Source organism: Hyperoodon ampullatus, assembly GCF_949752795.1.
Source record: "Hyperoodon ampullatus genome assembly, chromosome: 14".
Classification (NCBI taxonomy): Eukaryota; Metazoa; Chordata; class Mammalia; order Artiodactyla; family Ziphiidae; genus Hyperoodon; species Hyperoodon ampullatus.
The window spans coordinates 62,075,787-62,098,304 of record NC_136927.1 but is presented as its reverse complement, the minus strand read 5'-3'; the positions used below and the strand labels follow the sequence as shown (position 1 = coordinate 62,098,304).

The window sequence follows — 22,518 nt, the reverse complement described above, 5'->3', positions numbered from 1 at the left end:
GGGTGGCTCCGAGGCTGCTGGGAATGGAAGTGCTAGTGCAGGTCATGGGGCTGGGCCCCAGCCTACAGAAAGACTGAGACTCAGTCCCACCCCAGGGCCTGCCACACCAGCTTTCTCCTGGGTGTGCTCTGTGGCCCCGGGGGAGCAAATTCTCTCTGAACTCCCATCATTTCCCATCCATATTGTTGAGTCCATATCCTTTACTTCCAGGGACTAGGGGAGGCCCAAAGGAGGCACCTGATGAATCAAAAAGAGCTTTCGAAGATGTGCTCCCAGGAGCAGATAGGGACAGAGGCAGTGGTCAGCCCTGCTCCATGGTTCTGGGTGGGCTTCCTTCCCAGGACATGTTAATTTGCTGTGTGGCCTTGGGCAGCTCACTTTCCCTCTCTGAACCTGTTTCCTCACCTGTGAAATAGGGTGAATGAGCACCCTATCCCATCTCTGGATTGTTACAATGGCCCTCAGAGTGGCAGAGGACAGTGGAGCTGAGGCTGTCATTTGCATTTTATAGAGGAGGAAATAGAGGCCTGCGCTGGGAGTCGGGAGTCCTGGGTTCTAGTCCCAGCTGTTGCTGTCTCTGCTGAGGAGCCTTCTCATTTTGGCCTCGGTTTCCCTAGCTGGATCCAGGCCCTGGATCTCTGTGCTGGCTGGACCTCATTTCCTTACCCCTCCACTATGGCGGTGACTCATCCCTCATCATCACGCTGTGTGGCCGAGGCTCAGCCTGGGCGGGGGCCAGCAAGGCTGAGAGAACTCAGAGGAAACCACAGGCCTGGCCCAGCTAGCAGGTGGCGGGCGGACAGGCAGGCAGGGACCAACAGCCCTAGAGGCCTTGCCCATAAGCACATATCCCACCAAGAGCCTAGGCCATGCTCCCCAGGCCCCCCAAGCCCCAAGTGCAAGCCCCAGCAGGCTCAGATTCCAAAGTCCCCCATACCCTGCCCCATGTGGCACCTGCTGTAGGGGGACTCCGCACCCATCTGCTGGAACAGGGCAGGGGTGGGGTTGGGGACCTGGCCTTGCCCTCCAGGCCAATATTCATGGAAGCAGGGGGTGGAAGGATGAACGGTCATGGTCTCTGTCCAAGATTTCTCAGAGGCAGATAGTGTGGTGGTTAAGGGCAGGGGCTCTGGGCCCAGACTGTCTGGGTACAAATCCTGGCTCTGCCGTTGACTAGCTGTGTGACCCTGAGCAAATGGCTTAGCCTCCCTGAGGCTTGGCTGCCCCATCGGAGATATGGACATAACACAATTGCCCACCGTGCAGGGTCACTGGAAGCAGAGTCACGTGAACACACAGAGCTGGGCCAGGGCTGCACCCTGCAAGCACTCAGTGCACGTGAGCTGCTGTTACTGCCATTCTTGCTGGAACCAATAAGCCCCCAGCAGGCAGACCAGCTGCCCCACTTAAGCCAGTGCCACTTCTTTTTTTTTTCTTTTTTTTTTTGCGGTACGCGGGCCTCTCACTGCTGTGGCCTCTCCCGTGGCGGAGCACAGGCTCTGGACGCGCAGGCTCAGCGGCCATGGCTCACGGGCCCAGCCACTCACTCCGCAGCATGTGGGATCTTCCCAGACCGGGGCACGAAGCTGTGTCCCCTGCATTGGCAGGCGGACTCTCAACCACTGCACCACCAGGGAAGCCCAGCCAGTCCCACTTCTGAGTCAGCTGTCCTCACAGCCAGAAAGGCTGCACCTTATTGGGGTTAAGCTCTCTTGCCCTCTGGGCTGCCCCCTCTAGCAGATGGAGGCCCTCCCCTGCCTTGCAGGCCTGGGGTGAGGCGGGCTGGGGCCCATGGAAGGGACCGGAGAACAGCTGTCTCCCCCAGGCCTCTTGGAGGACCCCCACCACTGCAGGCCCAAACCTCTGGCTCCACCTGGAGACTCTGCTTTCTGCTTACGCCTTGTTCGGTGAGAAGCAGAGTGGGCTTGCGGGCAGAGCCTTGCTATGGGAGGTAGAAGAGTCCAGTTCAAGCCCCGGCTTCTGACTTGTTGAAAAGCCTTCAAGTTCCTTCCCCTCTCTAAGCCTCAGTTTCCCCCTCTGTAAAAGAGGAATAATAATAATATCTACCTCATGACCTCATAAATGAGTTAATAGACATACAAGCACTTAAATAGAGCCTGACACAGTAATGTCACCCCTAAATGTTGGCTGGTGCTGTGCCCTCCCTCTCACAGATGAGCAAACTGAGGCACAAAGTGGGCAGCCACTTGCCTAGATCACACACTGGGTAGTGTGGCTCCTGAGGCTGCTAAAGTGCCTGGCCCGCAGCAGTGTTCCGTGAACGGTGGCCAGCTGAGACCCACCCCGGGCGCACACACACTGTGAAAGGAGGCCACTTCCAACCTGTACATTTATTTACAAGGCACAAGCTGAGAGCAGGTTGGGGGCTGCCGACGGCCTTCCCACGCCTCCTGGGCCTGCTGACGCCATCATCCGAGGCCGTGGGTGACCCTTGGAATGGGGGCCGGAGTGGCTGGGTTGGGCCGGCTTGGCCTTCAGGCAAGCTCGGGGGTGGTCTCCCCTGTCCTCCAGGCCTCTCCCCTCCCCCTCCACCAGGCCCAGGCTGGGTGTCCTCTCTCTCACACAGAGTTCCTGTGTGTTGGTGGTCGCAAGGAAGGTGGGCGGGGGCCGGGCCAGACCAGATGGTGTGTCAGGCCTTATCTGTTGGGAGTGGGGAGGCGGGTGGGGGCACGGAGGTCCTCCTTCACAAAGCCTGCTCTGTCTCCCCTGGCAGCTGCGCCTTAGGAATCGCCGTCTGCCTTCCTGCCCCACCAAGGACCTCCCACCCCCAACTGCAGAAACCCCATATGCCAGGACCCCCAGCCCTCCTGCTCTAGCTAGGAGCAAGCCCAGGCCAGGGATGCCCCAGGTGAGGCCAAGCAGGGGTCACCAGAGCAGCAGTTCCAAGAAGGTGAGCCGGGTGGCGTCTCAGCAGGGCCCGTGGCATCTGGGCTGTGGCTGATGGGCTGGAGCCCTGTCTGGGGAGGCATTAGCAGGATGGAGTCAGGCCATATCCGAGGCAGCTCACGTCGGGGAAGCAGTCACTGCGCGGGGGCATGGGAGCCCCGAGCCTCCCAGCCTGGTGCAGCCTTGTCCTGGCCAGTCAGCCCCGGCGATCTGGCCCGTCTGCTCCGGCCTTCTGGGCTGTGTGGCCTCAGCCCTGGCCACTGTGTGGCTGCGTCCAGGCCTCAGCTGCTCCTGGGGCTCAGACCCCCAGAGTCATCAGTGCCCCTGAGCTGCTGATCTTCTTGAAGCGGTTGGCAGCACTGATAGCAATGATGTTTTTCTGAGGGATGAGGGAGAGGGGTCCCAGTCAGCAGCAGGGCAGGGGGAAATCTGTAGGACAGCTGAGTGTCTCCCAAGGTCCCCTTCATTCCAGGAGGGCTCCATGCCAGGGAGGACGCAGTGCCCAAACTGGCCGCAGGGGGCGCCATGACACTGCAGCCTCCAGGACTGCCTCCCTCATTCAACCTGAGTACCGCTCTGCTCAAGGCAGTACAGTGGTTCCTATTTCACTCCAAGTAAAAACCCCTTATCATGGCCGAGTCCCTCCACGCCCTGCCTCCCGATCCTCTTGAACACCTCCCTTACCCCTTGCTTCTTCCACTCCAGCCGTGCTGGCTTCCTACCTGTTCCTCACACTTGACCACCGTGCTTCTGCCTCAGGGCCTTTGCACCAGCTGTTCCCTATGCCTGGCACACTCCTCCCCCCATACCAGCCTGGCTCAGCCCTCACCTCCTTCAAGTTTTTGTTCACATGTTCCTTCTCAGTGTGCCCCCCGCTGGCCACCCTACTAAGAAGTGCAGCCTCTCCCCAGAACTCCTGACCATCCTTATTTTTTCCTAGAGCCCTTCCTTAACTCCTTTTAGCAACTCTCCATCCTCTACCAAAAGCAAGTCCACAAAGACTGAAATCCTTGTCTCTTTGTCCACTGCTGTATCCCCAGTGCTTAGAGGTAGTGTATGCTCAAGAAATATTTGTGAAATGAGGGGAGGAAGCCTGTGATGGGGTCAGAGACCTTTTCCTGAGCCCGAGCCACAAATGGACACCCCTCCCTACAGTGGAGATGGGTGGGTGGAGGGCCACCACTCAGGGCAGTAGCCAGCCCAGGACAAGAAGAGAAAAGCCAATTCTGTTTTCCAGACAGAACCGGCTGACACAGGGCTAGTGGGGCCAGGACTCTTCCTGCCTTGTATCCCCCACTCCGCCCCACCCTCAGTTCTGTGGTACCTTCCAGCGCCTCTTCATGAGGTATTTCTTAAGCAAGATCTGGGACTTGAGGCGTCGGTTACAGCGCTTGGCTTTCTCTGCCAGATTGTTGAGCCAGGGGTGGGCGAGGCACTGGGCAGCGTTCATCCGGGCTCTGTGGGGAGGGGGCAGTACGGTGAGGGTGGGTGGCAGGCCAGGGAGGCACCACCCCACTGGCCTCCCGGCCCAGCTCCCGCCCAACTGGCTGGCGCGCACACACACACACACACACACACACACACACACACACACACTGGGCTTGCACACATGGGGTTCGTGTTCTGGGGTGAGCCTCACCTCTGGTTCTTGACAATGAGGTTGGAGACAAAGTCTTTAGCCTCGTCTGACACGGCCTCAAAGGTCTCCTCATCAAAGTACCAGTTGCCCGATAGAACATTGTTCAGGGTCTCGGTGTCATCGTCTCCCAGGAAGGGGGAGAGGCCACTCAGCCTAGAGGGAGGGGTTGGCAGGGAGGTGAGATTGGGTCAGGGATGGGGACAGAGCCTAGGAAGCAGCACCATGCGCTGAAAAGACCCCCAGCCTCTCATATGGGACAGACCTGGGTTTGAATCTGGCTGGGTGACCTTGGGCAAGTCACTTCCCCTCTCTGAGCCTCACTCTTCTCATCTGTAAAATGGGCATAATCATCCCAGCTTCCCAGGGTTAGAGTGAAGAAGAGGAATGATGAGTGCACTGGGTCATCAAAGCTCTGCTGCCCAGAGCCCTGGGCTGGGACACTATGCCTTTGGGGGCCTTGGTTTCTCCATCTATAAAATGGGTACGAAGTTCCCTTTCCTGGTTCATCCTAGCACGCCCAACACCCCACAAACCCCTGACTGAGGGAGTGGGGAGGTGGAAGCAATCTAGGCCTCAGCTGCCCACCCATGTGCCCCAACCCCATAAACAACAGGCACCCTCAGGACTCACAGCATGTAGGTGATGACCCCCAGGCTCCACATGTCTGTCTTATCAGAGATTTGGTCATAATTCACCACCTCAGGTGACAGGAATTCTGGGGTCCCAAAATTCACTTTCAGCTTCTCATTGGGGTTATACCTGGAGGTGAGGCCAAAAGCTCAGAGCACAACTCCCAGGCCATTCCCAGACACCCTCCAACCTTCCCCCGGCCCTGCCCACCTCGAGGCTGGCCCTGCCATGCCACCCACCCAGGTGGTACCTCCGTGCCAGGCCGAAGTCAATGATCTTCACCATATGGCCCGTGGTGTTGACACACAGGATGTTCTCCGGCTGAGGAGAAGGGGGTGGCCTGGATTGACCTCTGACCTGGCTCACCCTCCCTCCCCCTCCAGGTCCATCCAAGTCCCAGGCTCCCGGGACTAGAGGCCCAGGCTGCTAGAGTGGACAGCCCATCAGAGACCCTCAGACCTGCCTGCTCCAGGCACAGAGGAGGATCCTGAGGCCCGAGAGGGGCTCTTGCAGGGCAGGAACCACCTTCTCCAGGCCTCCTTGCTCCCCACCCTCAGCGTCTAACAAAGCGCCCAGCAGATACTCAGCCAAGGCTCCCAGAAATCCTGTGCCCCAAGCACAGGTGAATATGTGAGTCACATGCAAGGCTAGTCCCGCCCACTCTGGGCATCCATTTCCTCCTCATGTAACACAAGGACAGAGGACTAATCTGGGGTTGCAGGACAGAAACATTGTAAGTAGTTAACAATGGTTAAGAGGCAGATTTTGCACAAAAACCCTGATTTTCAGCACCTCCTGAAACACTGGAAGCCCCAGCCGCATGGCTACACACGGCTGGGAGGGAGTTGCCCCTGACCCCTGTGACCCCGGGGCCTCCACCTCGTTTAATGGGGTTCTGTTCTTCGTCTGGGCTTTGTGTGCGTCTGATTTGAGGCCCCAAATGATAGGCTTTCTGAAGGTCCTTTCACACTGCTGCACTCATTCAGGGCAGGATGCTAGTGACTTCAACAGCCCAACCCAGTGCTCCACCGAAACAGGGAAAGGAAAGAAAGGCCCCAGGATACAATCGGTAGGGGAAATGAGACAGATTCAGACCTCCTTTTGGAGGACAGGGGACTTCCTGAAAAGCCCTGCAGCCAGAGCCCCGGGAAGTGCCTTCAGGCTGTGGTTCACCCAAGTTACTTGACGTGAAACCCTTTACTGATGAAAAACTTACTGCTTTCCTGAAAAAAAACACACTTTAGGATACAGAGACTTAAGGTTGACCTTCTTCCCAGGACACCGCATTTTAATTGGAGACCCTGCCCTACCCCAAAGAAAATGGCTTTCACGGGAGAAGGGCAGGCTCCGATGCCACCACGCAGGCACCCACTCTGTCCAGAAACTCAGGAGTCACCCACACTCCTTCCTTTCCCTCTGCCCTCCCCCATCCAAACCATCAGAAACCCGGCTGGCTCTATTTTCAGAATGCATCCATCATCTGACCACTTCCCATCCCTCCCCCACTGCCACTGGTTCCAGCCCCATCATCTCTCTGCTGGCTTATTATGACCGCCTCCTAAATGCCCTGCTGCCACGGTGGCCCCACTGAAACTCATCTCTTTACCCTCCTCGCTTCCTCACTTGTCAGTGGGGATGATAACAGCACACCTGACCCAATGGGCTGTCACACACTCTGAACACACCCTGAGCAGCTCTGACCCCTAGTAAGCATGGTGGAGGTGTTAGCCCACAGCAGCGGGAGCATCTCCTGCTTTGGACCTCGAATGCTCCAGCCCTTGCCTGCTTCTCCAGTTACACCTTGTATGTTTCCCCATTACTCTCACGTACTTTTTCATAACACTTTTAATGGTTTAAAATGATCTATTCATTGGGTTATTACTGTATGAATGTCTGTTTCCCCCACTGACCTGTAGGCTCCGTGGGACAGGGGCATGTCCTCATCATCTTGATGGCAATGCCCATGCCCAGCACTGTGCACAGTAGCACAGGAGCAGGTACTTGGTACGTATCTACCAAGTGAATGAATGAAAGGACCATCCACTTTGCTAACCCACATCAGTGTTCAGATTTTATCTTCTCCACTAGCCTTGCCACTGATCCCACAAACATTAACACCTGCCCTAAGGATGGGGCTACCCACTACTCATGGGGCTCCTGCCCACTCCATGCCATGGCCATGTCTCTCAGCTCCAGACAACCAATGCCAGCTGATCAGAGTTGGTGGGACGCATAAAATCTATTTGCTCTCCCTGACCTGCTACATGCAGGGTACTAATGAGCAAGGTCAGAAGAGAGACATAATCTTTCACTACACATTTTGTCAGCGCCTGCCACGTGCATATTGCTGCACTGACACTATACTTACTGATGCGTTTTTCTGACTCCCCTTCTAGAACGTAAGCTCCATGAGGGCAGGCGTTTTTATCTAATTTGTTCACCGCTGGATCTCCACCACCTAGAACACTGCCTGGCATCTAGCAGGCCCTCAACAGATATTTGTGGAATAAATGAACAAACATTCGCGTGCCTGTCAGAGGTCTGCACTGAGGCAGGTGCTTTTGCAACGCTTATCAGCAAGTTTCAAGTGTGAGACACTGAGTGTGGGGCAAGAGACCCTTTCAGCAAGTACTTAGTACCAGACTAGGAGCTCCTGATAGCTGGGACCAAGTCTTTTTTGCTCTCTGATGTGTCCCCTGCTCCTGGTACTTACTAAGTGCTCAATAAACCCTTTTTTTTGTTGGTTTTTTTTTTGTTTTTTTGTGGTACGCGGGCCTCTCACTGATGTGGCCTCTCCCGTTGCGGAGCACAGGCTCCGGACGCGCAGGCTCAGAGGCCATGGCTCACGGGCCCAGCCGCTCCGCGGCATGTGGGATCTTCCCCGACCGGGGCACGAACCCGTATCCCCTGCATCGGCAGGCGGACTCTCAACCACTGCGCCACCAGGGAAGCCCTCAATAAACCCTTTCTGAATCTACAGAAGGAAGGCTGGATGGAGGAGGAGGAGGGGTTGGAGGATGGAGGGATGGCTGGCTGCGATGCTGGTCTCAGGTGGATGGATGCCGCGCCCGACCCCTCCCGGGAGCCCCCACCCCAGTACCTTGAGGTCCAGGTGCAGAACCCTCATCCTGTGCATGAAGAGGATCCCGTCGCAGATCTGCCGGACAAACACCATGGTGTCCACCTCAGTCAGGTGGTAGTCCTCGTCCACAATCCTCTCGAAGAGCTCGCCGCCCTCGATGCTGTGTGCACAGACCCCTCTGCAGGCTTGCTTCCAGGCCCGCTGCCCCCTCCCCAGGCCCCACCCCACTGATGGCACTCACTACTCCATGAAGAGCACGAACTCGTGCGAGGTCTCAATGGCTGCATAGAGCTGGATCAGGTTGCGGTGGTTCAGCTGGTTCATAACCTCGATCTCAAGCATCACCATTTCCTGGGGACCAGGGAAGTCAGGGGGACCATCCGAGCATCATTACTCCCTGCCCTCCACCCTCCACACCTTCGCCCTTGACCAGACCTGTTGGGCCTTGCCTGGACCACTGCCCACCTCCTCCTCGCTGGTCTCCTCGCCTCCCACCTCTCCCCACCCTCAAGTCTGTGTCCTCACCACACAGTCACTCCTGCTGGGACACCTTTCATTTGCTGGTTCTTCTCCTCCCCCTGGCTGAATAGTGGGCTCCATCCTCCCTGCTCAGGACTCCCTGCTCTATACTCTCCCCCCGGGCGTTCTCCTCAAGTCCCAGGACTTGAAATTCCATCCAAATGTGATTGATTTCCAAATCCATATCTCCACCTCCGAGTGCTCCTTTAAACTCCAGACACCAATCTCTCCAACTGCCTACCCTCCCTCCCCCTGAATGTCTGACTAACAGGCATCTCAAATCTCTCATGTCCAAAATTAAACTCTTGATACCACTCCTTCCCCACAATTGAGTTGCCCCCAGCTTGCCCATCAGCAAAAGGCCGTCACTCTTCACCTGGGTGTGCAGGACAAAAAGTTAGGAGCTTTCCCAGATTCCTGCCTTATTCTCACTTCCTCACACCCTTCATCCAATCCATCAGTAAATCCTTTGACTCTACCCTTAAGCTAGATTACAAATCCAATAATTTCTCACCTCCCCCATCACTGCCTTCCTAGTCTCAGCTGCCATTATTTGTCACTTTCAGAATGTTTGCAAACCAGTGGTCACATCTGTGAAATCAACCACGGTAGGAATATTTACACCAGGGAAATTGGCAAATGCTACAGATCAGGTCTCTCCCCGGAACTATGCCCCCAGAGCATTGGATCACTACCTGGACTGCTCCATTTTTCCCATTATTCCATTCCTTGGTTGATATCTCACCTTCCATGCCACTTCCTCAGAGAGGCCTAACCTCACTTGATCCTATCTGAACGGCCCCCATCGACCCTGTTCCTACCTGGCTTTACTTTTTTTCCTAACACTTCTCAGTTCCTGACAGCATGTTTTTTGTTTTAGTTTGGTTTTAGCCATCTGTCGCTCCTCTCTAGCACATCAGGACTTGTTTACTACCATTTTCCTAGCACCTGACACATTAAACAGCACAGAAAAAGTGCCTAATAATTAATTAATCAACAGCTGACTCCAATTAATTTACACAGTACATATGTCTTGAGCATCTACGCTGAGCCAGGTCCATGATAGAGGCCTTGGACCCAGCAGTCAATAACATGGATCCAGGCCCCGTCAAGTGGAAGCGACAGAGAAAGACAGAGTCACATAGAAAATCCATGCTGTTCATATGTGCTCAGAGCCACGGTGAGGAATTCAGGGCTGCAGCACTTCCTCTGGAGCTGCTTTTCCTGCTTCTCCAGGCCTCTCCAGGCCTCTGCAGGTGCCGCTGTCTCTGCTCCCCTGGCCTTGACCTTGACTCAAGCGTTCCCAGCAGGTACCTGCCGTTTCTGGCCCTCAGGCCTTTCTTTCCACAGTCTTCTCTGTTTGAAACTCTCTCCCCTGCCTTCCTCACTGGAAAACAGCTCCTCCTTCTTCAAAGTCTTCATTCAGGAGAAGCTTCCCTGAACCCACAGGTGAGTCAGGAGCCTCCTTTGTGACCCCCACCCCTACCCCCCGCCCTAGCTTTCCTGACTTACAGCTCTCACCATGCCAGCCTGCTAGGTCACCATCACCTCCTCACACACCTAACTCCCTCACTCCACATGAGCCTCTGTCTCATTCATTCAGCCATTCATTCACTCCTTGAACAAACACTGCTCTGAAGCAGGCCTGGGCTGGGTGTTAGAGGCAGAGCCCTCAAGGCCTGTTTACCCTGGTGCTCCCTGAGGGCAGGGACCAACTGACTTCCCTCTGGGACCTCCAGCACCAGCACAGGGCCTGGCCCAGAGCCTGCACTCATCGGCACTTATTGACTTGAACCGAACAGAGGGCATGAAGCGGGTAAGTCCCCAGGATAAATTCACTAACCGCGGGGTCAAGTTTATGGTCAGGGGCATCAGGCCCCTGTGGCAGGGCTATCTGTCTGTCTGTCTGTCTATCTATCTGAGTGATATCTTCAGTGCATTAAGCTTCGTACACCAGGCCCCTGGTGCAGATGTGTGGGTGGAGGGAGGTGAGAGGCACCCACTCCAAGGATCCCCTCCCCCTGCCACACAGCCAGACCCCCACTACCTTGTCTTTGTGTGTCTGTTTCTTGATGACCTTGGCTGCTAACTTGAGGCCTGTGGCTTTCTCTGTGCAGGTACAGACTGCTCCAAACTTGCCACTGGAGAGAGAAGAGGCTGGGAATGAAGGAGTTCTAAGGGCCACGGGGTGAGGGGCTGTGCTCTGTTCCCTGTGAGATGGGGGCACACATCCCAGCCAGCTCCGATTCCCTCCAGAAGCTGTGAGCTCTACTGCAGGGACAATGGCTGAACCACGTAGACCACAGGCCCAGGAAGGGTGGGCTCATCAAAGGATGGCCGCTGATGTGCAGCTCGCAGACTGTGGCAGGGAGGGGCCCTGGGCCCTGGGGGAGGGCACCTTCAGGACTTTTAACAAAGCAGGAGTCGCCTTGAGGGGGGGTCAGTGTGGTGCCTGCAACTGAGACAGACAGGAAAATACTATATGCTTCCTATGGGAGACACTGAATGACCAATGGTGTGTTTGTGTGAGTGACAGTGACACACCAGCCATGTGACAGGCTACACACAAGTGTGACCATGTGGAACCAATTTGCTCATGTCCAGTCGGAGTGTCTGGGCCTCTCATGGGGAAGATGTAAGGCCTGGGGGCTCGCTGCTTTCCTGCTGGTGGGCTAGGGGCTTGAGGTCCCAGCTCTCACCCGCCCAGTTCCTCCTTGGAGTTCAGGCTGAACTGACTGCTGATGTTCCCAGTCCTCAGCTTCACGATGCGGTGGGGGAACGGGGCAGGGGGTGGCGGGCAATCATCTGTGGAACAGAGCAAAGCCATCACAGTCAGTGCCAGGGCTGCTGAGGACCCACCCTGGCACCACACCCTCCTGCCTGGCCTGAGCCCCATCCAGGGAAGTTCAGCGAGTGATACCTGGGGGACAGCTGGCTCCAGGAGAGGGGCTAGGGGCCTAGTTTCCAATTTCAGCTCTGCTACCAACACACACCCTCCTTGGGAGGCCTCTGCCTCTGTCAGAGGGGGGCTCAGCTTCTCCCGTCCCAACAGTGGGGACGGCTGATTGGACTTCTCGGACCCTCCCACATTATAAGGTATGAAGACTCCATCCCAAGCTATCTGCATTTCCATTAAAGAAAAAAAAAAAAGGCATCTATAATGGTGGAGTGCCCGATAGGGGTTACTGTGTCTGTTGCGGTAGGGGATGGGACCTGCCTCCCATCCCCTCTAATAACACCGCAAGCTCTCACCACTTGTGGAATGGATGTCCTACCTCGACCTGGCCCACAGGCAGAGTTGGGGGTGGGGTGGGGTGGGCCAGGGATGGAGATGTTGGTAGGGAGAGGCTGCCACCTAGTGACAGCATGGGGAACAGCATGGGGCCAGACAGGCTGAGTCATGGGGAATGGAAACCTCTTTATAAATAGCAAGAGGCCGCAGGGAAGCCGGTGATAAATCAGGCGGCCCTTGGAGGTTGTTCAGGTCCGTCACTCGAGGATGTGACTGCAGGGTGGAGTGGGCCCGGAGGTCTGGGCCACTGCTCAGGGGAGGAGGCAGGGCTCCTGGCTGCCGCCCAGCCGCCTAGGCCCTCCCACCCTGTCTGGGTGGCACTGTGCCGCTCACCAGGCAGGTTGGCGGGTCTCCCAGGGCACCTCAGCCTGGAGGAGGGGGGTTGTCAGGACACTCTGGGCTCTCCTGACCCCATCTCAACCCACCCCCAGCCCTGCCGCACTCCTGCCCAGGCCCTTTTCCTACTCACCTGCTTGCCAAGCTCACTCATGCTCAATGGCTCCCTGCTGCCCGCTGAATAAACCGTCATCACTTAAGGCCATTCCACAGTCCTGCCCCATCTCACGTGCCCAGCTACCTTGGTCACCAACCCCCCCTCCCCCCCACACACACACCTGTGCTCTTCAGCTCAAGAGCCCTCTATGGCTCCCAGGAGCCTCCCCACCCGCCCAGGATGCAGTTTAACTACCAAAGCCTGGCACTTGAGCCCTTCTACAGATTGACTTCAAATCCCACTGTCCAGAGAACTGGTGTTGCTGCAATAACTTGCCTGATTTTTTTTTTTTTAAGCCCCATTTTAGTCAAAGTAGAAGAAAGTAAAAAGTGAGCTCTGGAGTCAGGCTGTCCTGACAAGTTCATATCCTGTTCTAGCTATGGGCTTGGGGTGCCCCACTTCCCTTTTTTTATCCCCCGTTTCCCCATCTCTCAAAGGGGACCAGGAACTCGTACTTCCTGGGGTTGGGTGACACTTAGATGGATCAGGCTGATGAGGCAGCTCAGAGGGCTTGAGTCCTCTAAGTGGGGAGACATGGGGAGCCCTCTCCCTCTTACCTCAGCCCCAGGGCAGCCCCAGCCTACCCAAAATCTGGAAGCAGTCCTCCTCCCTGGCTGTGGGACTGAGGGCCTGTCCCGCCTCCGATGTCTCCGAGGGAACAGCCTGGAACTCCATCTCCCTCGAGGTGTCCCCTTGCACCTCAGCCTGGCCAGCCTGGCCTGGAGCCTTCTCTTCTGTTTCCTTCTGGCTGCCTTGCGGGAGGTTCTTCTCTCCTTCTGCTACCTTGGCTGGCTCAGGATCCGTGGGGCCTGGGGTCACGGGCACCCCTTCAAAGATGAGTTCTGTTGCCTCATCTGGGGGCTTCTCAGCCAGCGGCTTCTCAGGGCTAGAAGTGAGAACACAGAGGTGACGCCCTCAGCAGCCACGGCCCCGCCAGCAGGCAGGTCTCCCAGAGCCCCATCTGCAATCTGGAGCTAATACGACCCCGCCCCCACCCCAAACGCGTGGGGTGATGCATCTGAATTCACTTCATACAAAATCAAGGGATGTTAATAATACCATAAATGTCTATGGGGTTTTTTTTCCTGGCCACGCCACATGGCATGCGAGATCTTAGTTCCCCGACCAGGGATTACTCTGTGGCCCCTGCAGTGGACGCGTGGAGCCCTAACCACTGGACCAACAGGGAATTCCCATGACTGTGGTTGTTATCTTGAGTATCAATGCACTAATAGATCATTAATAACTGTTAACAGGATTGTTGATTTGGTTAATCATTATGTGGCAACAATTAGGAAGGTTATGTAGTTCTTGATTCATAAAACCGTGGTGATGCAATTGATAATGTATTAATGATATTAATTTATATTACCACATAATTCAAACTGATATGGTGTTATTATTGTGGCTTACGATAAATACATCATTAATAAGCTCATTAATATGACTGGCATTCAGGTAAGGATAACAGATTGTACCATGAGACTGGTGCTATCAGTCTGGTTATTAGTCATCTTCCCATATTATACCAATAATTCTATTAAGCAGACGGGTTATCTTTTCCTCCTGACATCTCAGTCCTGCCCTTGGCGAGACCCAAGTTCATGGGGTAAGGGGAACTCTGGACTCCAGATGCCTGGAGAAGAGGTCTTTGAGGACCTCTCCTGCCTGACATTCCAGGCTTCTGTGAACTATCACAAAATCCTGGTTTCTTCAGGGAGACAAAGTGGTCAGGCCGATGCCCAGGACAGAGGGAGGTGAACATCAGAACTACCCCATCTAGCACTGAGTGTGATGACGGTGCCCAAGACAGAGGAACTGCAGGGCCCCTCCCCGCTCCCGGCCAGGGGCCATTCACCTCGAGATGGCGGCAGGGCAGCTGGGGCTGTGCAGAAAGGCGGGTGAGCCCCTCCTGGCTGCTTCTTGGCCCTCTGCTGCCTCCTTGTGCAGCTTGGGTTCTCCGAGGTCCTGGCTGCCTGGGGTCCCCTGCTTGGCCTCGGGCTTCTTGACACTGACCTTGGCTGTCGCAGTCTCCTGGGGCAGGGCGGCCGGCTGCCCAGCACTGCCCTCTGCAGGCCCCCCACCCAGGTGTCCTTCTCCCTTGGGGTCCTGGCTGCTGGTTGAGGGTTGGGCCAAGGCACTACCCCCTTTCTCCGGGGCTGGGGCTTCAGCATCTTTCTTCATGGTGAGTGGATGAGGTTCTTCCTTTGGGTCTGGGGGACCAATTTCTTTCTCTGGGTTTGGGGGATCAGGATCCTTCTCTGGGTCTGGGGGACCAGGGTCTTTCTCTGCAGCTGGGGGTCCTTCACCTGCTGCACCTTTAGGCGCCTTGTCTGCAAAGGAGGTGAAACACCAGTCAGGATCCACCCTCCTACACCTCCTTCCCCAGCTAGGCTGGCCAGAGACCAGCTCCAGGCCCAGGTCCCCACCCAGGACACAATTTGCAAGGGCTTGTCCCACTGAGCCTCTGGGGCCACTCCATGGGCTCTAGAGTTGGGCTGCCAAGACCTCAGCGGCCCTGTGTAGGAGGCTCTGGTCTCCTGGTGGGCCTTGATGCCCCTGCCATCTGTTGCCCTGAGTGTTCAGGCGCCAACAATGGGGACTTCATGTTTTCCCAGTCTCTCTGGGGACGGCTTCATGTTGGCCCTTGATCCAGCCCCACTGTACCAGAGATAACCCTGATTTCTTGGTCCTCCATGCGCCATAAAGGAGGCCTCAGGCACAGAACTCCCACTGAGAAACAGGCCCAACTCTGGATTCAAACACCCCTTCCCAAGCTCCTCCCTCCATCTCCTTCCCCAGCTTGGCACCTGTTGACGGGCTCTGGATTCCCAGCTCCACTGCTCCGTTTTCTGTCGCCATGAGGTAGGGAGGCGTGTGCTTCTGCTTGTCTAACTCAAGTCTTTCTAGCTGCAGAAAGAAGAGAAAGGTGTGTCAGGCTGCAGGATTCCTCCTCCTGTCTGGCTGAGAGGAGGCCAGGGCCAGCTGACTGAGGAGAGAGAGGCACCTGGAGCAGAGAGAGGCAATCTGGTGTCTGTCTGTCTCGCAGCGGCTGCCCAGGAGCAGTCCTCGGGCAGTTGTAAGGGATTGGGCCGGGTGGGCAGAGGCGGAGGCAGGGGCGCAGGCAGGGGGGCGGGGGCGGAGGAGAGGATCTCTTACACCAGGGGCCATGCAGCTCAGACTGCCACCACCTGTCACTCTTGGCCCCCATTCAGAGGACACGGCATTCTTCCCATGAACTGACTGGGGGGAGAGTGGTGTTGGAACAAGCAGGAAGAGAAAGAGGGAGGGGTCACCTGGGGCCCTGGGGGAGCAGCCTTCTCCCAGGCTTTGCCTGGTATCTTTGGCTTAGACAAGATGCAGGGGGGCTTGAAGAAGAGGGGCTTTCAGGCAGGGCTGAAGGGCAAGACTATGCCCAGGCCAGGCTCTGGCTCTGCCTGCATCTCCTGGGGTTCCCCAGAGCCTGGTTAGAACCACACAGGCCCACGCGTAATCACCGTGACCCCAGCGCCCAGCTCGGTGTCCACAAGCCCTGCCCCTGGCCTCTGGATCTGTTTGGAGCATCTTTGGGTAAAAAATGGCCTCAGGGGCACTTGCTCAACACGTCCATGGGCCTGAAAGCGTTTTCTTTTGAAAATGTCTTCTTCCTGGGCCCCTGGGGAGATGGAGGCTGCCCCAAGCAGCTGTGAGAGATGGTCAGTGCTCTCATGCCCCTCCCTTGAGCTGATCCAGGTCTTTTCAATGGCCCGCCCGGAAGGATCCTAGGATCCTCCACCACAATGGTGGCCCAGGGGCCACTCCAGCCCGAGGCGTTCAAGTGGAGATGGGATGCAGAGAGGTATGATCCAAAGGGCCTTCCATTACCCAGAGCCTTTCTCTGTGGGGCACTTGAGAACTAGCCCCAAGCTGAGTGCATTGGAAATAGATCTGGAGTGGATGTCTGGGTTCAGGTCCTGACTGTGGTGACCCATCCAGTCACTCCAACCCCACTCTACGGTCCAGCTCCTCTAATTATCAAATGGAGAAATCAACTCCTGCCCCCTGTTGAGAGAAGGAATGGGGAAATGGCTTAAGAATGCAGCACATCTGCACAATGGGAAATTGTGTAACTGTAAAAAATATGGAGGAAGCTGTGAATAAACTGACATGAAGCAACCTACAAAGTGGGAGGAGAAAAAGCAAGGTGCAGAATAGCATGTAGAGGATGCTATCATTTGTGCAAAAGGGGTTAAGATTTATAATAGAGGACATAATATATCTAATATATAAAATTTCCCTTTACACACATAAGGATTTCTTTGGCAGAATAAGAAACTGGGGACCAGAGGTGGGAGAAAGATATCGCTGCATACCCTTTTACTTTTTTATTTGAACCCAAAACTATGTGAACAGATTACTGTTCAAAATGAGTGATGTTTTCTTAAGTGAGCAAATGCTGGGGTTGTCTGTCCAAGGCTAGCAAAAGCCAGAGTGGGTGCCCCTCCCGCAGTCTTGCTGCCTTGTGTCTGCCTGTCCTCCTCTTCTGACCTGGCCCTCCTCTCTTCCATTTCTCTCCTTCAGAGTCTAGTTGACAGCCTGCCTCTTATAGGAAGCAAAAATATTAACACCTATACAGTACTCGTCACACGTGCAGGGCCTCTAAGTGCTCCTGTGTAGGTTCACTCACGTGATCTTCAGAACAACCGGATGAGGTAGATACGATTACAGATGGAGAAACTGAAGCTCAGAGAGGTTAAGTAACTGACCCAGGGCCATCGGGCTTGTAAGGGACTGAGCTGGGATCTGAACCCAGACTCTCTGAAAGGACGGGAGCTCCCATTTTTTGAGTGCCTGCTATTATTAGCTTTATCCATATTGTCTTAAAACATCATCTTGATAATAACTCTGTGAGGAGATTTCATCCCATTTTCTAGATGAAGACGGGAGGATCAAAAGAGTAACTTGCCAAGTCACTCCACAAGGAAGGGAGTTGGACCACAAATGTGCTTCTTTACAGCACCAAAGTCTTCTTTCTTGCCTAAAATTTCCCAGCCTGTGTCTCACCCCATCTCCCTGCTGGGTACTGGCTTTATGGGTCTCATAGCATTCTGAAGGTTGAAATGCTTCCTGCCTGTGCCTATGACCTGGACCCCCAGTCTTCTATTTGGTTGTTCCCCACAGGACATTCTGGTTTAGCTTGAAATGTTGGACCCCCTCTTCTGAGCTCCTTCAGCTCCAGGCTGATCTCACCGTTGCCACTGTCCGGGAGCCCTTCAAGGGCAGGGGCTGTATGATGCTCACATGTGTCCCCGGCACAAAGTGTTCCTGCCAATCAGTGTCTGATGAGTATCCAAGTGACTAGCAAGGCTCTGGACTGGTTCTACCATGATGGCCTTTGCTGATGTCCTCTCATTATGACTGTGGTTACCAGTACTGATCGTTTATTGAGTGAGTGCCCATGAAGGGCCACTAAGGGCTCTGCCAAGGGTTTTGCCCAGCTCATTGGATCTTCACAAAGGACTCTAGGGGCCAAGTTCTAGACCATCTTAAAGATTCGGAAAAGCTCGATGCCGAGAGAGGGTAAGAGGCTTGTCCCTAGAGTCACACAGCTATTGAATAACTTCAAACTACCCAGATTCATATCCAGAGCCACCTCCCAATGAGACCAAAATCCAGGCTGGGACAATATAAGGGTTTTTAATTGCTGCACTTGTTATTGTTATGATTCCCAAATAATAACTAGCATTTCTTTCTTTTCTTTTTTTTTTAAATTAATTAATTTATTTATTTGGCTGTGTTGGGTCTTTGTTTCTGTGCGAGGGCTTTCTCTAGTTGCGGCAAGCGGGGGCCACTCTTCATCGCGGTGCGCGGGCCTCTCACTATCGCGGCCTCTCTTGTTGCGGAGCACAGGCTCCAGACGCGCAGGCTCAGTAGCTGTGGCTCACGGGCCCAGTTGCTCCATGGCATGTGGGATCTTCCCAGACCAGAGCTCGAACCCATGTCCCCTGCATTGGCAGGCAGATTCTCAACCACTGTGCCACCAGGGAAGCCCATAACTAGCATTTCTTGAACTCTCATTAAATGGATCAGGCCCCGTCCCCACACTCCATACTTACCACAGTCCTGCTGAGCAGTGGTTGAGGAACTCTGACAGTGAAACTCTCAGACTAATGACCGTGAGGCTTGGGCAAATGCTTTCTGTGGTCTCCTCATCTGTAGGACGAGCACCTTCTTCACAGGGGGAGATATGTAAAGCATTTAGAACAGTGCATGGGTGCTCAGTGCTGTATAAATGTCAGCTATATCATCCCCATTTCACAGATATGAAAGGAAAACTGAGTCACAGGGCAAAGCCACAGAGTTGGGTTTGAACCATCTGACACAATGCTCAGCTCATAACTACTCTGCCCCACTGCTCTCTCCTGGAATGGCTGGGAGCATTTAGTGAGAACATGTATGTAGAGTGCTTGGCACGGTACCTGCAGCACTGTGTGTGAGGTCTCCATAATGTGGACACCCAGAGGGCTCAGCTGTCCCTGCAGGCTACTCCACAGTCCCTCACGCTGAGATGAGAGCCTGGCCTGGTTCCGGATCCACAGGATTACCTGCAGCTTACTCGCCCGCCCACTGGGGCTGAGCTCAGCTCAGCCAGCTGCTCCCTGGGAGTCCCCAAGCTTCTTCTCAGAGCTCCCTTGGAGGTGCAGGGTTGGGGAGGGGGGCACAGGGAAACCTCCCCCACGCAGCTGGGGGCTGCCAGAGCCCCTGCCCACCCTTAAGAAGGGGCTTTCCCGCCCTGCACCAGCTGTGCAGCCACCCTCCTTGCCTCTACAGGGGCAGGGCAGGAAGTGGGACAGTGCCAGGACCAATTAAACCCGCCAGGGGAATTAAGGTCAGCAGGATGCAATTATGCCTGTTGGATTTAACAAGGCGAGAGGGAAGGTTTCTCCAGCCAGAGTTCACGGCTCCTTAGGCCTCTGGCCCTGGAAGGCTCTGCATTCCAGAAGCCTGGGCTCCCAGGCTCACCCATCCCTGGGAGAATTCCTGGGGCGTGGAGGGGTTAACTCCACTCGGGCACTGCTTCCCTGGCTCCTGGAGGAAACAGACCCAGCCAAGAAGCTTTAAAAGGACCGGCTCAGAGGAGACATTTCCTGGCCTGACCCTCTCCCTGCTCGGCTGTGATGGAAAATCCAAGGAGTTGAGCAATGACCTTTCTGACTCCAAAGAAAGCAGCCAACTCCCCTCACGACTTTCCCTCCAGTCCTGATATGGGAGCCACTCAGGGCTGTTTTCTCCTGCTCTCTCCCACCTTGGGCCCCTGAGCCTGGGGCTTTGGCAGTACCAGCCCCCGGGGAAGCCCTGGTAAGGCTGCTGTCCTTACCGCGTACCCTGTCCTTCCCTCCGAGGCTGGTAAGCAGAGATGTATGGACATTCTGTGTGGACAACGGGATGTAGATTTCCCTGGAAGTTCGAATGACACTGTTCCAGCCCAGAATTTGGAGTTTTATCGCTAAGATTATTACTACTCTGTGGCAAGGAATAAACTGGTCACTTTGGGGACACAGAGATGAAACTGGGGAAAAGCTATAGAATCACCATGCAGTGCATTTTAGGTGAAAAAAGACTGTAAAATCATTCATGAAGTGGGTCCTTTTTTGTTGCTAAAAATATTTGTAGAGAAAATATCTGGAGGCATATATATGTATACACACACACACACACACACACACACACAGGTGTGGGAGTAGAGATGATTTTTATGCTTTGTCTGGATTTTGCACATTTTTTTGAAATGACTATTTGTAACTGTTAGGAGATAAATATTAATTCAAGACATAGTAATATGGATACAGATTTCTACAATTCAAGACAGAAAATAAGAGCTACATATGAGATATGAAACACTGTAGGGTCTCAGAGGCGGAGTCTTTGGGACTGATGATCAGGGGGTGACTTCCCAGCTGAAGGCATGGCTGCGGCAGGCTTTCTCCTGGGCCTAGGCCCCAGAGTTTGTTTAAAATGAAGCCTCCTTCAAGTAGGGCCCCAGGACTCTGTCCTTATAACCAGCATTTCAGGTGGTTTTCATGCACACCCCAAATTTGAGAACCCACGAGTCAGAAGGCCAGTTTTGAGGCAGTCCTGAGGCAGCTGGCAGGGTACTTCCAGGACACATATCCTTCTAGCCTGGGCTGTGTTCTCAACCCTGATGCACGTGGGAAATGTCCAGAGAGTTTTCACAACTTCTGAAGTCTGAGCCACTCCTGGGCTCAGATCATTAAATCAGCACATTTGGAGTGGGGTCCAGAAAGTTATTTTTCAAACCTGCCCAGAAGATTCTGATGTCCAGTCAGCATGGAAAGCCACTGCTCTGAGGTTCTCCCAGGGCAGGAACTTCACCTGTTTCCCTGGAATGCACCTGCAAGTTAAGGTAAAGTGGTGCACATGGCAGGTGTTCCCTTCTGACTTGTATTGACTGTGTGTATTGACCCAGTACCTGGGGCCCTGGGGATCAGGTGCCGGCTCAGAACAGACAGGGACCAAGTCAGTCGACCTCATATCCCAAGGACCTAGTACAAAAAGTGGTGCTCCTGATGTTAATAATAACAGCTGCTAATATTTATTGTGCATTTACCATGTGCCAGGCAAAGATATTAACTCCTTTAATCTTCATAGCCACATTATGAGGTAGACACTATTATCAGTCCCATTTCCAAAAGGAAAGTGAGGCACAGAGGAGTAACTTGCCCAAGGTTTCAAAGGTAGGATTCCAGTGGGACCAGAATTTACACCCAACCCGTCAAGCTCAGAGCCCTCACTCTTGATTACTATTCCATACCACAAAGTAAATGCCTGCTGAAAAATGAATTCACGGGTGAGTGAGGAATACTTAGATTATGTCACAACTTGGTGGCCCCAGGACCTGACATTCAGTAGGCGCTCTGTAAATGCTGAAGAAGAAATGTTCCTACTTTGGTAAGGTCCTGGGACAACGAGAAACCAAGACCGGCCCCTCCTTCACTCTTTCTCCCTCTCCCCCATCGCAGCCCAACTTCTTTGCAGCATAAACAGTGAAGCCAAAAATAGCCATCTAATGACGTCAGAGGAACAAGGTCATCTGAAACTTGTCCATGGCCACTGGACACTCCCTATAGGATCAAGTAGCAGGAGGGTACCCCAGGCTGGTGCAGCTGTTCCAAGAACAGGAAACGTCCCAGGAGCAGACTTGGAAGCACCACCTCATGAAGGCAGGGCCCATGGGGGCGGGGGACAAACGCAAACACAGAAAGAAGCAAAACCCAAGTGCAGAGCGCAGACCCTGGAGAGGAGAGTAACTGGAGTTTATCTGCACTAGAAGTCACTCCCAGCACACGATCCCAGGAAATGGCTCAAAAAGCGGGGAGTGCATGTTCTATCCTGGTAGGCTTCCTGGCCTCCATTGTGCTATTTATAACACTTCAGGCTCCTCTGCAGAACTGGGTTACCATATGAGCCAGGGGGTGTATGGCAAGCTCTGAGAGGCTCCTGGGAGAAGAGGGCCCCATCTGGGATGGTGAGGGGAGTCCAAATAAAGGATGAGGAGTGGGCCGGGGCAAAGCACTTCTGGCTGCAGTCACTTGGCACTGTGACCACCTCGGCTATCATTCAGGCCTGCTGAGGCTTGTGACTTAATAATTGACTGACAGCTGCCACATCCCTGATAGGAACGCAAGCATCCAGCAAGGACCCAGACGGCTGCTGGGTGAAACTGAGGAGAGAGAACCTGCTCCCAGCCTCTGGGAAGCGTAGCTGGAGGTTCCCACAGAAACGTCAAGAGTTCAATGAGGGCTACAGCCCAAACTTGCTCCAAAGTCCTGAGTTGCTGGCCCTGGTGAGTGACAGAAACAATCTTTTCTTCACCCATGGGGCTCTTTGATCAAGTGTCACTCAATTCCCAAAAGAGCTAGGCCCTATCCTTCAGGAGCTCCTAAGAATGTCCATCC

General features: G+C 54.5%; 1 protein-coding gene across 1 annotated transcript; it reads right to left on the bottom strand.

The window, feature by feature from the left end:
• Window positions 1–3,205: 3,205 nt before the first annotated feature.
• Window positions 3,206–15,424, bottom strand: MYLK2 (myosin light chain kinase 2; the record flags this gene model as incomplete). Its single annotated transcript, XM_079720284.1, has 12 exons — window positions 3,206–3,286; window positions 4,232–4,364; window positions 4,547–4,699; window positions 5,177–5,305; window positions 5,427–5,497; window positions 8,277–8,418; window positions 8,500–8,609; window positions 10,825–10,918; window positions 11,477–11,582; window positions 13,147–13,448; window positions 14,421–14,895; window positions 15,373–15,424. The coding sequence occupies 12 exons, from the start codon at window positions 15,422–15,424 to the stop codon at window positions 3,206–3,208; spliced, it is 1,848 nt and encodes a 615-aa protein (XP_079576410.1).
• Window positions 15,425–22,518: the final 7,094 nt, after the last annotated feature.